This window comes from Hippocampus bargibanti, linkage group LG13 (assembly GCF_051943395.1).
Source record: "Hippocampus bargibanti isolate YZ-2025 linkage group LG13, ASM5194339v1, whole genome shotgun sequence".
NCBI lineage: Eukaryota > Metazoa > Chordata > Actinopteri > Syngnathiformes > Syngnathidae > Hippocampus > Hippocampus bargibanti.
The window spans coordinates 16,912,104-16,929,336 of NC_142746.1; the positions used below are offsets into that span (position 1 = coordinate 16,912,104).

Sequence of the window (17,233 nt, forward strand, 5' to 3'; positions counted from 1 at the left end):
TAAATTACATACTAACATGACGTGGCACTGCAGGAAGCGAATGGTGATGAAATCGGCCTCAGTCAAGACGTTCTGTGTTTGAATCTCCCACTTTGAGGTAAACTTCGGCTACATCGCCAACTTCCAAAGTACATAGCCAGCAGGTGGCAGTGTTGTTTCGTTTTTCAAGGAGCTGTACCGGAAGTTGTAGCAAGAAATAAAATATAAGCGCATCAATTATTGGAAAAAAAATATTGGCACGCTCATTTCAGAATACAATTAATAATTTGATGACGTATTTGGGAAGTGAACTATCAGGCGAAGTGAACTAAACCGTGCAATACGTCGTCATCGTTTTACAGTGAAATATAAAAGTGCAATTTTGCAAGATTGTGTACGTTTAATTTTGTCGAAAAAATATCACATTTATGGTCAAACAATTTGATTACCTTTGGTTACCAAATTTATTTAGACGTATTCGCTCAAAAATACCTTTATTGAAAAGTTTGTTTTGAAAATCCAAACAGGAAATGGAGTGAGTATGTATTCCCATTAAACGACTTGGTCAAACACATTCACAAGGCGAATGAGAGGGAGCCAACTTGGAAACACAGCGGAGTGATCGAAACAAACTCCCACTGGGTGAAGACTTGACTAACTCCGAAATCGGCGTCGCTGGACTGGTGGACCGCCGAGGAGGAACCTGTACACGCCGGATTGGGATGAAACACCGCTGTCCGAGGTTACAGCCGCTCTGCGTTACAAGAAGTTTTTAGATTTTGTTTGACAAACTTTCTGTCGAGTGCGCTCCAAGCGTGGTATATCTGTCCGGCCTGGGAACAGAGCGACCCGTCCCCACATGCCATCTTCCCGCTAGTCAAACTCAACCAGGTGAGCTCCAAATCCGGATTTCACGCTGACCTCAGCAGGTAACGGTGGTCATTTGACCCACGACGGCCCCTTTGACGCCCCCTCAGTCACGCTTGACTACTCTGGAGAGAATCACCGAGGAGCCACCGAGCTCCAAGATTAGGACATGGATCTAACAACAGAAGCCGAGGAACGACGCGGCGGGGGTGGGGGCACACTCCGAATCAACCCCCTGTACGTTGTCGCCATCATCAGCTTCCAAGGTTGGTACATGAACTTCATTCGATTGTGGGATTCGAACACCAAACCAAACTGTGTTTAAAAAAAAAAAATCGTTCAAAATATGTCTTTCCAATCTTAGCAGAGACTATTTTAAAAGTAAATGGTTTTTTTTTCTACAAAAAGTATTTTTTTCTACAAAAATCAGAATCAGAAAACCTTTATTCGTCCCACAATGGGGAAATTTGCCGTCCACAGCAGCAATTGAAAAGGGATGGGTGGGGGTGAAAGGATAGAAAACAAGATATTCTAAGCATAACAAAATAAGAATAAAAAAAGCATTACTATTCTGCCTCTCAATAGGTAGATTGGTAGATTCATTCGTAGTCGTTAAATGATACGTAACCAATGTGTGAAGTTGAATTGCACTGATGTGCTATGGCAAAACTGGTTAGCAAATCCCGTGATTCGCTACATGCAGATTTAAATTCCCTGATTTGTGTTCGTGCAGCTTCATTCTCTGTTATTCCCTGAAAAAAACCCACACTCACCTAACTTAATCTTTTTTTAAGAAAAGACTATTGTCCTTTGTCATAACTATTAATTTGGTGCCACCTTGATCCCAAAGAACTATGTAAAGTGAAATGGAGAGTTTCATTGAGCGCTTTTTGTCAAACCCAATTGCCTATAGATTCTGACAGATTATAAAACCCTATTAGTGGCCATTTGCAGTTTGCCTGTGTAGTGATTTATGTTGAAGCACTGTAATCTTAAACCGATGATACATATTTCTGACCATCATATATTTTAGCAAATGTAAAAAAAAAATCATAACAAAGTTACTTAAAAGTATTTCTGGTGTTTTTATTTCATTGTTCTTACAACACACTGGAAACACCAGTTTTCATGATCCTATTCCTTTTACGCATGATGGAAGTGTCTCTCAAACATTTTGGGCGCCATTCATAATAGTTGTGTATAGCTTTGCTTTGCTTGAATGCTGTTGTGCCGATGACCATTTTGTGTTTGGGAGCCTTTTCCTGAGCATCTTCATCTTTTCAGTTCATAGAGTTGCTTGTTTTGTAGCCACAAGGGGACATAAGCCAGTGTCTTGTGATGGTCCCAGGCCCGGATAAATACAGATGGTTGTGTCAGGAAGGCCATCCGATGTAAAAGCTTGGTCAAAACAAACATGCGAATAAAACCTCTCAAGATGGAGGACACTGATTCGCCGTGGCGACCCCTTGAAGGGAAAAGCCGAAAGGAAAAGAAGAAGATTCATAATGGTTGTGTGGCCTTGATCATGTCATGTTGTTGCTTGTGATAAAATGAGTGACTTAGCACAGTCTTGCTGTATATAGTTTTGCCAATTAAATTCTAAAAAAAAACAATCATGTAAAAATGCTCACGTTTTAATCGAAAAAATGTGAGCGTCAACCCTGTCGATTCACATTAATGCTTTTGCATTAGGAGTCGTCAAAATGGCTGTGTGTCCTATTAAGTTAAAGTATGCCTCTCACCCCCCGCCATCCTCCTCGGGGTGCCCATTTTGGGATGAATGTGAGCTCTGTGTGCTGGGCAACAGGGGAGCAGACGGCTGTTTACAAGATGCATGAATAGAGCCAAGCCAGGTACTGTCGTGAGGGGGAGAGTCGGTGTCAGGGTAATAGCCAAAAATATATATATATACATGTGTATATATATATATTGTAACTTTTGAGAATACGTTTTTTCATGTCCTGTAAAATCTTATTTACGTTATTATGTTAACTAATTCACTGACAGACATGACCACATTGCAGTTATGGTTTCCTCTCAAGGGCCGTTATGAATTTGGGGAAGCCATTAGAATGTTTAATCCCCTCCACATATTGCATATAGAACGCACAACGAATTAATGAATAACTGGTTTTCAAATCTGAAGTCAAGAATAATGACTGCTATTGTGGTTTACTTTCAAAAATATGAAATTTTGGTTCGGATTTTAGCAAGCATCACAGAATTTCACAAGTTTGATTTGCTTTCGCGGGCCGAAAAAAATGATGTGTTGGCTCGGATTTGGCCTACGGGTCTTGACTTTAACACCTGTGCATTAGACACTCTTATTTCGTCAGAAAAAAATAGTTAATCCCTCAATAATATGGGCCTGGAGTTATATGAGCTTGAAATGTGGACGGCTGTCCAAAATACAATGCAATACATACACATTATGCTTTAACAACTGCTGACGCTGGAACAAAGCGTTAACATGGTAAAAAGGGTAATGCTGCCCCCTTGTGGAAGATAAAAAAAACATTGCCAGAGGCCATGGCCAGCGCTTTATCGGCACCCAAGCTGTCTTCTCTTGTTCGCCATCCTCTGTGACCTTGAAATCAATCCAGGTCTTCCGTCTGGAAGTATGTTGAGCTTGGTTAAGTGAGTTTCTTTCAAAGGAGTAATGGAGCCTGAAAAGGCACAGTGTGTGTCCTCAACCTTTAATCAAACATGCCTCCATTTGGACCCAAGTTTGAAACGGCGGCAATGTTACGCTCATGCTTGCATTTTGCCTTAATTTGATGCCCAAAAAGGTTATTCAGGACCACACAAGACCCCCTCACAGCAAGAGAAACCTTACATTGCCTCTTTTTGGCCTGATTATGTTTTTTTTTTCCTCCTTAAACGCCAAAATAAATGGCGCTTTTTGAGCCATTTCCTTCCTTTTTCAAAGTTGGCAGACTATTTAGAAGAATAGATTTGCATACACTTCCAAAAGTGTAGAATTTCTGGCACATTTATTTTGAGTAAGATCAAATATCTCTCCAGCCTGAGTTCATGATTGCATTTGCTCTCCGTGGGCAACAAAAGCCAACAAAATGGCCAAGTAGCTCGCTTTAAATGATGATTACTGCACCTAATGACCCGTGTGGGTTTGTGCTGGCTCTGAATTTTTGGACTGGCTCTGGATACTGTGGTTGTGATTAGAATCAGGGCTTGTAGAGATCTGCTTCCTATGCGGTTGCGGATCTTTTTGGCTCTGTTGTTTCCGCTCTTCTTTGGAAAGATCTCTGTTGTTTATTGAATCCGTGCCCGTTTGCAGTCCCGTCTCCTGTCTGGCTTGGACTCCCCCACCTCAGATATCTTTGTAGTTGTTGTTTAATGTTCTCCTCTTCAGTCTTCTTTTGTTCTAGCTCTTCTTACACCAGTTTCAAGTCTTTGCAGCCACAATTCATCAGAATTACCAACCAGATGAAGTTCATAATTAACTCATTCACTGACAGACAATGTGCAAAAACGTGTCCACTCCAGTGCCAGGGTTTTTGTCATTGTCACTGAAATTCCAGGACCCACAGAATATTTAGTTTTAGGACTACATAAACATTCAATACACGTTAGAAACCATAGACTCTCTTTTGTCATCAGAAAGAAAAGTTACTTCCTAAGTTATATGGGTCTGGAGTTATATGAGCGAGGAATGAGGGTGGCTGTACAAAACACAATGCAATAATTTGTTTATATAGCGCTTTAACAACAGCTGAAGCTGGAACAAAGCGCTAAAATGGGAAAAAAAGGGAAATGCTGCTCCCTTGTGGAAGGGAAAACATCACTTTATCGGCAACCCCGCAAGAAAAACCACAACCGGAACAAATTTGGGAATGGCACTCAATGTCATATTTTCAGTGAATAAGTTAAGCAAAGTCCCAAAACAATGTTACTCTCACTGCCAACAAACGATCTCATTCTAAACAGATTTTTTTAAACAAAATAATGGCAACAAAAGTCCTCACAAGGTGATAACTGATTTTTTAATGTATTTTTCATTTTACTACTACATCGTCATTCGTTTCCGTGGCGAGTTTTTTTTTTTTTTTAATTTGAGCATTTTTTTTAAATGGATTTTTACAATATGCTCAACAAATTCAATTCCAGCCATTTCAGGCACTCCTTTAAACTCCCACTTAAAAAAAGTACTGTATTTTCCGGTGTATGAGGCGCATCCAAAAGCCTTGATTTTCTTCAAAAGATGACCCTGCGCCTTATATGTGAAGTAATATTGAGCCACAACAGCTCTCACAACTACTATCAGCAGCAACTGACTCAATTCTCCCCTGTGGAAGAAGTAGTGCGTAACCCCAGCCTCTACTGTAGCGCCTAGTAATGTGATGTGCCTTATATTTTGGAAAAAAAGTACATATTTACATATTGTTGTAGCGGGAAACCAGTTCATCAGGAGAGGAGCTTTGGTCCAGAGATAATGAGGCGAACATTAAAGCAAGAGAGTCCGGGTCAATGCCCTTGATGTTACGAAAGTTTATAGAACGGAGTGTTTTGGTGGTGGAGAGTGAGATGCAAACGTTACCAGTAACATGCTAATGGTCTGTTATTGGGAGTTCAACAGCTGTGCATATGAGGTCAAGTGTGTGACCTTTTATGTGCGTATGAACATCCACAAGTTGGCTGAAGCCAAGGCTATCAAGGGAAGAAGTGAAGTCAATCGTTAGCAGAGTAATTGGATTATCTTTGTGTATGTTAAAGTCTCCCGTGATAATTATATTCGGTGAGAGAGAGGAGAGGTGAGTGAGAATACAGTAAAGTCTCGTTATATCGATATTCAAGGGAGTCCGAAAAAATATCGATATAACCGGGACTATCGATATATCCGACCCTGTTTGCATGTAATTTTCTCCGTGCGTGCATAGAAATAGTATCGATATAACCGGGACTATCGATATATCCGATATCGATATAACGAGACTTTACTGTAGTAGAAAATTTGTTTAAAAAGTCACAGTGAGGTTTGGGGTATAATAATAGTGGGGTGCACCTTGTACTCCGGTACTCCTTATACACCGGAAAATACGGTTATTAGGATTCTTAAAAAAAAAAAACACAAATACACATCCCTGGTAATGAGTTACTGGATGCATGTATCCCCTCACATAGGGCTGGACGATATATGTGTGTGTCTGTGTGACTCACCATATAACATTTATTTTCATTCAGATTGCTGATTTTTGTTGGCAGTGGTAAACCCATACTTATTTCCAGCTCAAAATGTAATGATATATTTCATTATGGAGTAACGGGAGACATTCCAAGAGTTGCTGTTAGCCACACCTCACATGCAGACATGCTTACGCACAGACATCATCATCATCATCACACACTTTGCCCCCCTCCCCCCTCATTGCCTTCATGGGCTGTGAGTCGTCATTCAAACTGGAGCCGAGGAGATAACCTCTTCACAGAGGGAACTCGAGCTAGACTCGGCATGCCATCGAAGGCTTTTGTCTCCACGCTTCGCACTACGTCTACTACTCTGCGGTTGTGTGGGTTTTTCTTCAGTTCTTTGTGGATTCTGTGGTTCAGAGTCTAGTTATCCTTGAAAGGCATAAAATAAGGTTATAAAATAAGTAGTTGTTTTCATATACTATGTAATCGTATAACATCATCGTACAGATGCGCATAGAGTAGGATGGTGATCCGAGACCTCAGACAAACATACCTGTCTACCAACCGTTTTTTGCCGTATTCCGTATGATTTTTGCACATTTTTAGATGTAAATATAATTTTGAGATATTTTTGATTCCGTTTTTTGGCATTAAATATTAGCAATAATGTTAATTAGAACAAATATCGCTACTCGTAAAAAGCGAAGTCGACCACCGAGAAAACAAGTCAGTGCGAAAAGTCTCGAAACAAAAGTTCAGAGAAGACAAGTTCCGGTTTTATTTTGAAATCAGTTAAATTAAAATGTGTACCTTGTTTTTTCGCTGTAATATCATTCATATTTTTTTGAAAAGCATTATACATCGTAAGAACACACATTATTTATTTTTTTTGGCTGTGGACAAATTCCATTTCTCCACAGAAAAAAAGCCACAATGCTCTACAACCGAGAACATACTTGATTATTGCTAGAAATGTGTTGTAACTTGTTAAAAGTATTATTGTTTACATGTGAAATTTTGTTAATAAGATTGCGCAATGAAATGTTACACACGCGTATGTTTTTTTCTCAGTAAGTAAGGAAAATTTGAGCCGTTAGTAAGGTCACGGTGTCTCGCAGGTTGACAGGTATGTACAAAGACACAAAACTAAGCTCTGTCTTTTCTTTCATGATATTATCAAGGGGGTTCTGACCATAGAAACACAGATTCTGCTGTTTCTGGACAAATTATCTGCGATTTTAGATAACATCAGATCAGGTTTGTTGTGATGTTTTTACTAGTTTGACCCCCTGTGGATATCACGTACTGCTGTAAATTTTTATGACAACACCTCCCCGTAGGACAGGTGCGAATTTCCTCACCATGCAAACACAATTGCCATTTTGTCCCAAGACCGATGGCAAGCATTCAAACGCTCCAGATCGAAACGTGCAGGAATGCTGAATTTGGCGCCCTTCTCTTAGAACGTGAGGGCAAGAATAAAGAGCTGCAACAGAGGAGAAAGCCGTCTGGCTTTGTCATTGCATAATCCCGGCAGCCATTAACTCTTTGTGCCCTGAGGCTGAATGAACTCATCACACCAAAGGGCCACGAGCAGAGTGACACCAGAGCACCTCTCAATCGGCCCGCCGTAGCAACCGATTTAAACCCAGTGAAAAGGTCACCGGTGTTTAATTGGAAGGACCTTTAACTCTGTTTGATCCCCAAGTGCACAGGGTCAACCAGCTAACCACTGACCCGGAGGTATTTGTGTTCAGCTATGTAATTGCTACATGTGCTGCATTGACAGATAAATTGAAGGCAGCCTTTTCAAGTGGAAATATAAGAAAATTGTGCTTCACACTTCTATTTTTCCCACAAATATGCTGATGCTCCTGAACAAGTGTATCTGGTCATCACGGGAACACAAAGATGTACAGGCTAAAGGAATAAGCTACTAACAAAAAAGTATATGTTTTTTCTTATGCTTCTTATGAGTGATATCTTTTCCAAAATGTTGCTCTCTAATGTGTTGTTATTATTATTATTATTATTATTATTGATGAAAAGGTTTCTTCAGCCGTCATCTGTGCTTTTTTGAAAGTGTTGGACGTTTCACTCCTCATTCAAAAAGCTTCGTCAGCGCACTAAAGTTGTGTCGGTAATTCTGGCCATACCTGGCCAGCACAGCTTTAGTTTGCTGACTGAGCTTTTCGGATGAGGAGCGAAACGCCCAACACCTTCAAAGAAGTACAGATGACGGCTGAAGAAACATTTTCATTGATGGACCACTCCTGTACGTCTGAGAGCTTAAACAGACATATCATTATTGTTGTTATTATTATTGTTTCATGATTATACTATGTTATATTAGTATTTTTTTTGTTCTTATGGTTATTATGGTTATTATTACTGTTACTATTATTGGGATAATATTGTTAATAGTATTATTGTTGTTGTTCTTATAATAACAATATTAATTCTTCTTCTTGTTATTCTTCTTCTTCTTCTTCTTCTTCTTCTTCTTCTTCTTCTTATTTTTATTACATATTTGTTTGTTTATTTGTACTTTTCAAATGCCATGAGATGCGTGTACACCTTGGTTTTGGCACCCGCAGAGTGTGTGCGTGTCGTGTGTATGTATGGGGGGTGGGAGATTTGGTTTTTGTCAGCATGTGAATAAATGATTTCATGCTCACTCATTTTGAATGTCAACCAAATTTCACAGTGCTTTTATATCTTTTTAGGTCACGTCTTTGTTCTGCTCTCCCTGAAAAGCTACGGTCGTCTCAGTCCGTTGTCAACTCTCACATTTTTTCTGCACTTGTATGTGATTTTATGTTCAAATGACTGGAAAGTTTTTGGGCAGAGAGAAAAAAACCAAGTCTGCTTTGGTTTTGAACTTCAGCCTTTGCTGGCTGGATGCTTTAAGTCTGAACAAAACGCTGCAGTTGGTCTGAATTATTGTTTGCGTGTGGGGCCTTGTGGGTAACGTTCTCGCTTTTACTATTACCAGCTTACAACATTCTGATAAACCGCTTAATTCTTATGGGTTGATTTATCCAGCTACCCTGTTTCCTCAGCACAAAATATCCTGATTTGACCAACAAAAACAGGCTCGTGAGAGCACTTGCTGAATGCTGCCTACTCGGATTTCTTTCATTTGCAAGCACTAATCAAACTCTTCAATGAATATGAAGTTAACATGGTACATGATTGTTGTCTTTATTTATTTTTATTTTTTTTACTACATTATACTTATGAGTGACACCCGGCTTAATAGTGGATGTGGTCTGAAGATCTATTGAATGTCTTATTTTGTAAAATTACCCTAAGTTTTTGTTGTGTTTCTGGTAATTATGCATACATGTAGCATCAGCACATTATGCTCGCCATTGTTCTCTATTTATCAAAAGCAATTACGACAGCGGTGATTGAAGCTCATTATCCATCTCGTTATTTCTTTTTCTGTGGTTTTAATTATGTGAAAAATGCTCCCTGGCTTGATCCTGTGCTCTCACTATGGCGCGACTTGCACTCTGTTTCACCTTCCGCAGCTTCCATTCAATTTGTTCGCTGTAGCTTCACAAACCATGCCATCGAGTAGATCCCTTTAAACGCTGGCCTGCTTTCAGCTTTTCTGAATTTACACTTCGTAGTGTGTGGGTGTTGTTTTTTGGGGGGCACTTCCCCGATTCCAAGTGAATCCCCCAGGAAAATCAATTCATGTTGCTTTATTTGGGGATTTTTCGCGCACACACACTCACTCACACAAAAAGACTGATGATTCCCCCATCTTGCACACAAAGGTGCTTCCTGTTTGTCTTGCATTCTTCTCTCCATCCTCCCTCACCACTGTAGCCAAAAATGGCAATGTACATACGTATACACACATGTATTATAAGTATTGTTTTCCTAAAAATATTTGTTTGCTTTTTGTTCATCATGAATACTTGAAATGGCTCTCTTTTTATCCTAGACACTACAGCTACTTTTGCATAAAAATCAGTACTACTTCCAAGATATTGAAGATATTTAATATCATATAGAATACATTGGAAAAATGTGTTCACTACAGTGCCAGGGTTTTTGTCATTTTCCCTCAAATTGTTGGACCCACAGAATCTTGAGTTTTAGGACTACATAAACATTCAATTCAGGGTAAGAAACCTTCGACTCTCTTCTTTCATCAGAAAAAAAGAGTTAATTCCTAAATTATGTGGGTCTGGACTTATCAGAGTTTGAAATGGGGGTGTCTGTCCAAAACACAATGCAATATATACATATTGGTTTATATAGCGCTTTAACAGTTGAAGCTGTAACAAAGCGCTAACATGGGGAAAAACGGAAATTCTTTACCCTTGTGGAAAACACAAGGGAAGGGAAAACATTGCCACAGGTCTGGGCAGCGCTTTATCGGCACCCAAGCAAGAAAAAAACAAAACCCGAACTAATTCGAGAAGAGCGCTCTACGTCATCTATTCAATTCCCAAATAAATTTGGGAATGACAGTGAATGTGTTAAATCACAGGTGTCAAAGTCAAGGCCCGCGGGCCAAATCCGGCCCGCCACATCATTTTTTTCGGCCCGCGAAAGCAAATCAAACTTGTTAAATTCCATGATGATTGCTAAAATCTGAGCCAAAATGTCATATTTTTCGATGTCAACCACAATAAAAGTCATTATTCTTGACTTCAGATTTGAAAACGAGTTATTCATTAATTTGCTGTGTGCTCTATATGTAATATTTGAAGGGACTTAAACATTCTAATGGGTTCCCCAAATTCATAACGGCCCTCGAGAGGAAACCATAACTACAATGTGGCCCGCGGCAAAAAATGACTTTGACACCCCTGTGTTAAATGAGTGATTTTTCTAGCTTACCAAGTATCTCCAGCCATACATTTCTAGATCTTAAGCTGTCTGGCTCATCTATCCTGCATCGGAGAGCACTGGATGTTTTTAAAAAAACAACATTTTATTCATCAATGTAAGCCTGTTTTTGGGTGATGCACTAAATCATTGGTGTCAAACTAAAGGTCTGGGGGCCAGATCAGGCCCGTCACATCGTTTTATTTGGTTTATTTAAAAACTATATGAAACTATGTGTTGGATACAAGTAATATAGGGATGTGATGATTAAGCCTTTGTTTTTGGTGTCCTAACAGCCCCCCGAGGGAAGACGTAACCCCAAAATAAGTTTGACAGCCCTGCATGAAATCCTTATTTTTCGTCACTAGCAGTGCGGTAAATTCCGACAATGGACAAACGTAATAGGTTCCCCGCTAGTACAATGGAGTGCTCTGTGCAGGTGCTGAAGCCCTGGACAACATTTCCGTCCTTATCAGGTGATGAAAGATGCTAAAGTGTTGTGTCTGAATGCTCATTGGTTGCCCCCCTCCTGATCTAGAACCACAGGAAGTATATAATTTGTTGTGGTGGTTTTCCCCCCCTGTTTTACGTCATGGCGATTGGAGAACTCCGCAAGGTCCTCTTAGTTTCACACACGTGCTTTTTTTTACCATCCATGTGTACCTTCATTAATGTCTAAGTCTCGTCAAAAAGGCTCGTCTTCCTCATTGTGAACCATGTGGCTGGCGGCCTGGTCCATTTGGGTTCGTGCGTGAATGGTCAGAATAGAAGGCACAAGCTGTGGTCTCCCCGGAGGATCTGAGTGACAGCAGGCTCAGGAGGTGGCGGGTGTGTTTTGCTGTTTGCTTCCTGTAGTGCAGATGGGAGCTCAAAACTGAAGGACACACAGAGTTGTCGCTGCCTCAGGAATTTCCAAAATTGTCATTACACACATTTGGAAGGGACTGTGTGTGTGTGCATGCCTGTGTGTGCGCCTTTGGGATTTGTTGGCTAGGGTGTGGGGCCACAGCAAAGCAGTTGGCGGTATGGTGGTCAGTGTGTTGACTGTGTGTAAGAACATAAATGTTCAGTGTGTGAAAATTTATTCACTTGGAGAGCCTCAAACGTAATTTAATATAATTGTTGCAACTATGATCATAAATTGCTTTAATCAGATTTGCTAAGAAATCGAAAGCACATTTTTCTTCTTTGGGGGGGACGAGTCCAAATCTCATGTATGGCTTTAAGTTGTACATCTTTGGGTTTTGCATCATACTTATTTGCAGTGGTCGGCCGGGCATGTTACTCCTAGGCCTTCATAGTGCTGTGTCTGAATCACTCCATACCTACGAGTGTGGTGTGATTTACTACACGTCCACTAGTGGATGTTGTTGGCCAGGGAATAACCTGTGACTTGAAGAAATTAGAAAAGTACTGTCTTTAAACTATTAGAATTTTTACTATGAACGTGTGGATTAATGATAACCTCGTAATATTTTTGCTAGGTTGGGAGCTGTCCAACCTTTCTTAATAATGTCCATCTATTCTTGACAAGTCTGGCTTGAAAAGTATATCTGTAACCAAATCCATTTCTTCTCCTCCATCAGCCATTGTGGGTTGACAAAACCGCTATTAAACAAACACAATATATTTGCTTATGCAGCTCGCTACAGATACGGTGTGCTAGCTCTGGCCAGTATGTGATTATCACTAGCGGCTAGTGATACTTTGTTTGGCTAGTGACTAGCCAATCATAATTTGCAAAAAACTCTGACGTTTCCAACGCCTTCAGCAGGCCTCCAGAGCCTGCAGAACTCATTGTTGATGGCGTCCAGGTAGATTTCTGAACCTGGTAGTAAATGATGGCTGAAATGTGATTGGTTAAATGTTTAAATATGAAAACACACGTCTGTAAGCTGCACAACAGGGGAAAAGCAATGAAAGGAAGCTGAAAGACAATTTTGAATTATTTCATAAGAACTCATGGACAAAATATAATTCACATTAGTCTGTGATTCAGGTATTTTTAGGCCAACAGTGAAGGCCTTGCAGGCCCTGACAGCCCACCGCTGCTTATTTGGTAGTTGTTATTAATGTGTCCCTGGCACACGTCTTACTCTCCCTTTGTGCATGTTTCTTCTAGCTTGTCATTTCTCATGAAGCAAAGAAAAGGTTGCCTTGAAAGGTACACCCGTGCCTACCCAGCAACTGCAGGGGCTCCGTCTTAAATGGAGGTCAAGTGACATATGAGCTCCGGGTGCATGTCTATCTTGCCCACGTTTCCTTATGCTCCTTTTGTTTTTCCCCTTCCCCCTGGCACTCTGAAAATTTACATCAATCGTGGAGTGCCATGAAAGAAAAACCCGATTTAATTACAGGGTACTCTAAAATGGGGTGGCTGGCATATATGCATATACTGTACTGTATGCTTTGCTATTTTTTTTTTTTTTCCTGAGTAGAAGACAAAAACTTTTTTTGTCTTTTCAAAGTTTGAAATCTGAGAATACTGTATAGACTGTTGAGGGACTGAAATTTAAATGATTTGGAATTTTCTGGTTCAATTTAAGTTAAAATCTCTAAAAGATTATTTAACTCATTCACTGCCAGATGTACAAAAACGTGTCCACTCCAATGCCAGGGTTTTTGTCATTGTCACTTGAATTGCAGGACCCACAAAATATTGAATTTTAGGCGTATATAAACCTTCAATGACGCGTAAGAAACCTTAGATTCTTCTTTCATCAGAAAAAAAGAGGTAATTCCTAAATTAAATGGGTCTGGAGTTATATGATCTTGAAATAGGGGTGGCTGTCCAAAGTACAATGCAATACATACATATTGTTTATATAGGACTTTAACAGCAGCTGACCTGGAACAAAGCGCTAACATGGAAAAGGAGTAAATGCTTCCCCATTGAGGAAAAGAAAAAAACATTGCCAGAGGCCATGGCCAGTGCTTTATCGGCGCCCAAGCATGAAAAAACAAAACCCGAACCAGGGTTTTTGTCATTGTCACTTGAATTGCAGGACCCACAAAATATTGAATTTTAGGCGTATATAAACATTCAATGCGGCGTAAGAAACCTTAGATTCTTCTTTCATCAGAAAAAACAGTTAATTCCTAAATTATATGGGTCAGGAGTTATATGAGTTACAAATGAGGGCGACTCTCCAAAAACAATGCAATACATACATATTACTTTATATAGAACTTTAACAACAGCTGAAGCTGGAACAAAGCGCTAACATGGAAAACAGGGAAATGCTGCCCCCTTGTGGAAGGGAAAAACATTGCCATAGCCAGTGCCTTATCGGCACCCAAAGAAGAAAAAACAAATCCCGAAAAAATTTGGGGGCTCTAAGTAATATTTTCAATTCTAGAATAAATTCGTGAATGGCAGTGAATGAGTTCATCACAAAAATAGTTACATTATTGGATCGATTAAACAATGTTTTTTTTTTACTTCTTGTGGTTTGGAGGTAGTATATTAGGAACCATGTTTTTATGCTTTTGGTAAACTGGTAAGCTGTGGCAAATTTCACCCGCCACTGTGGGGGCTCTCGGTCAAAACCATCCCCCCTCGGACACCTGGTTGTGTCCTTTTAGTAAGACATCGACACTCCAACCTGCTTCCCGGGCCCTCTGTTCCAATGAGTGACACTAACAGTGTGTGTTGACTATCGTGGGTCAAATACAGAGGTCAAATTACACGCACATGTCAAAAATGATTTTTATTCTTCACTAGCCTGGTGTCTTTTATGTTTCTGTGCAAACTACAAAATTCCAATGAGAATGAACATTATGTTCTACGTTGGAGTTGTAAGACTTAATGCGGTCCACATAAGACCACAAGTGACTCTCTGATCGTGTTTGATCGTTTTTTGTATGTTGCCATTTCATCTGAAGCTGACTGTCACTCCATTTTCTAGAGTCATGACACTTTTATGTCCTGAATTGGATCAAATAGTGAAAATCCATTTTCACCCCCGAGTGAAGTTACTTTTATGTGATCCCTAAAAAAGCCCGCCAAGGCACCGCTTGACAAGACATCTGTATTTTATGAGGCCATTAACGATTTAGGCAAGCAATACTATTTGCAAGCCTAAATCAATGTTTCTCATTTCTTCCAAGTAAAAGAGTGGATGTCCTGCAGCTTTTCCTTCTTTTGTTTGATCTTTCTTTTCTGGCACAGATTACTCTTTCCATAACGCCAAACTTGTTCAAAAGGCATTAAACATGAGTGAGCTCCCTTTGCGCACGGAAATGGTGGTGAGACATTTACAGAATATGCTGCCAGACACCAGACCGGAGCCTCCCACAGCTGTGGGGCCCTACAAACCCACCAGTAAACATTTTTTTTTTTACTTTTACAGATGTGTTGTGTTCATCCGAACCCATTGGGACAATGTAATGTTTTTGGTTTTACTTATAAGCAATACACTATACCTTATTTTGTGTCCTGCTTTAATAACCAAGTACAGTACTACAGTATTCCGTCAGCACAAAGCTTTGCGTCTGCAGTTCACGTGTATTTGGTTCATCAGCAAATTTGGGCCATTAATCTCGGCATGGTTCAATCATGATTATGTCATTTTTTTTCGTCATAAAATTAATATCATTCAGAAGTGACCAAATAGAAGGGTTGTGGATAACAAACTACTTAAAAAAAAACCCAGACGATCCCCAATTTACAAACAAATCCGTTCTGAATGGTCGTTCGTAAGGTGAATTCGTTCGTAAGTTGCTTTAGTGCTTTATTTTGTATGGAATGTATGTTTAAGGCTTATATAAGTATATTTAAGGCTTGTATAAGTAACCTGTATTGGTTTGCACTGAAAAATAAACATTTAATAAAATATATGCTCTATAAACATGTGTACGTGTACAACTAGAATACGACGTATGTTACTACAAAAATGTTCAAAGGTACCGTTGTTTGTAACTCAAATGTTTGTAAGTAGGGGAGCATTTGTACAGTCTTTGTAAATTATGCAAGAATAACACCATCAGCTAAGCATAATTTTGTCGTTAACTCATACACTGCCAGACGTGCAACAATGTGTCCACTCCAGTGCCAAGGTTTTTGTAATTGTCACTTGAATTTCAGGACCCCCAGAACATTGAGTTTTAGGACGACATAAACATTTAGTACATTGTTAGAAACCTTAGACTCTCTTCTTTCATCAGAAAAAAGAGGTATTTCCTACATTATATGGGTCTGGAGTTATATGACCTTGAAATGTGGGCTGCCGTCCAAAATACAATGCCATACATACATGTTGGTTTATATAGTGTTTTAACAGCAGCTGACCTGGAACAAAGCGCTAACATGGAAAAAAAGGAAATGAAAAACATTGCCAGAGGCCATGGCCAGCATTTTATCGGCACCCAAACAAGTAAAAACAAAACCCAAACAAATACATCATATTTTCAATTCCCGAATAAATTCGCGAATGGCAGTTAATGAATTAATGTATTTTTGTATCATGAATAACCTAAGGATCCCTTCTGTGACACAATGTGGCCAGCAACTACCATGCACAAGTGTGATTGTAGGGGAAAATAATAATAAGAAACTGTGGTTTGGCCTCGGAAATGTTACTATAAAGTACACTGTGTTTCATTGTGCCCTCATCTCAGACATGAGTTATGGAGGTTTGGGCAGCTGGAGGACATCAAGAAACTTAAGGAGCAAAGTAAGGTTAGTAGGTCAAAGAGAAGTTAAGGTTGAAAAAAAAAAAAGCTCCTCGCATTTCAGCGCAGATGGACGACCATCAACTTCACCGTCGACCAGTCTACAGCAACAAGCATGGTCTTCCAAGGACAACTATGTCAATATTTAAAATTTCAGTCAGTTGTGTCAGATCATGGTCCAACTAAAGACATACAGACAGCAGCATCTTTTTTTTCCTCCCAGGAGAGAACCGGATTCCTTTTATATTCCTTTCGAAACAACTCAGGAAAGGATTGCCCTGAAGCTAAATTATTTACCATGTGGAAATTCATCTGTTTATCTCCTTAAAGGACAACCGATGTCTCCGGACAAGTTGTGTCCATAATTTGTAAAATGGCTTCAAATGACTTCTACTGAGCGTATTTTACAAAGATTCCACTGCATATAGCTATATTTTACGTTTTAAGACTCGCACTGAATATTCAGAAAGTCTTGTTTTTGAGTTGGTGACGAGTCTTCACGTTATGTCATGAAAGGACCGCCCCCGACTGACAAAAAGACACATTGTAGCAGTCCTTCATCACGTCAATGTATTTTGCTGTACTGTTTACCCAAAAGCCGCCAGAAGAGTGTGTCCAAGCGCCATGGAAGGAATTTATCAGCCTGTGGAAACGGGTTGATTCATTCCTCACGGGAGCTGGTCGCCATTTTTGGGTACGACATTCCCCCCCG

At 39.8% G+C, this 17,233-nt stretch overlaps 1 protein-coding gene across 1 annotated transcript in view; it reads left to right on the forward strand.

The window, feature by feature from the left end:
* Positions 1–566: 566 nt before the first annotated feature.
* The window catches only part of ptk7b (protein tyrosine kinase 7b), a 66,123-nt gene continuing 49,456 nt past the window's right edge, over positions 567–17,233 (forward strand). The window contains exons 1-2 of the mRNA XM_089012498.1: positions 567–870; positions 957–1,112. Coding sequence (XP_088868624.1) covers positions 1,016–1,112 — 97 coding nt within the window. The 5' untranslated portion in view covers positions 567–870; positions 957–1,015. The remainder of the gene's footprint in view (positions 871–956; positions 1,113–17,233) is intronic.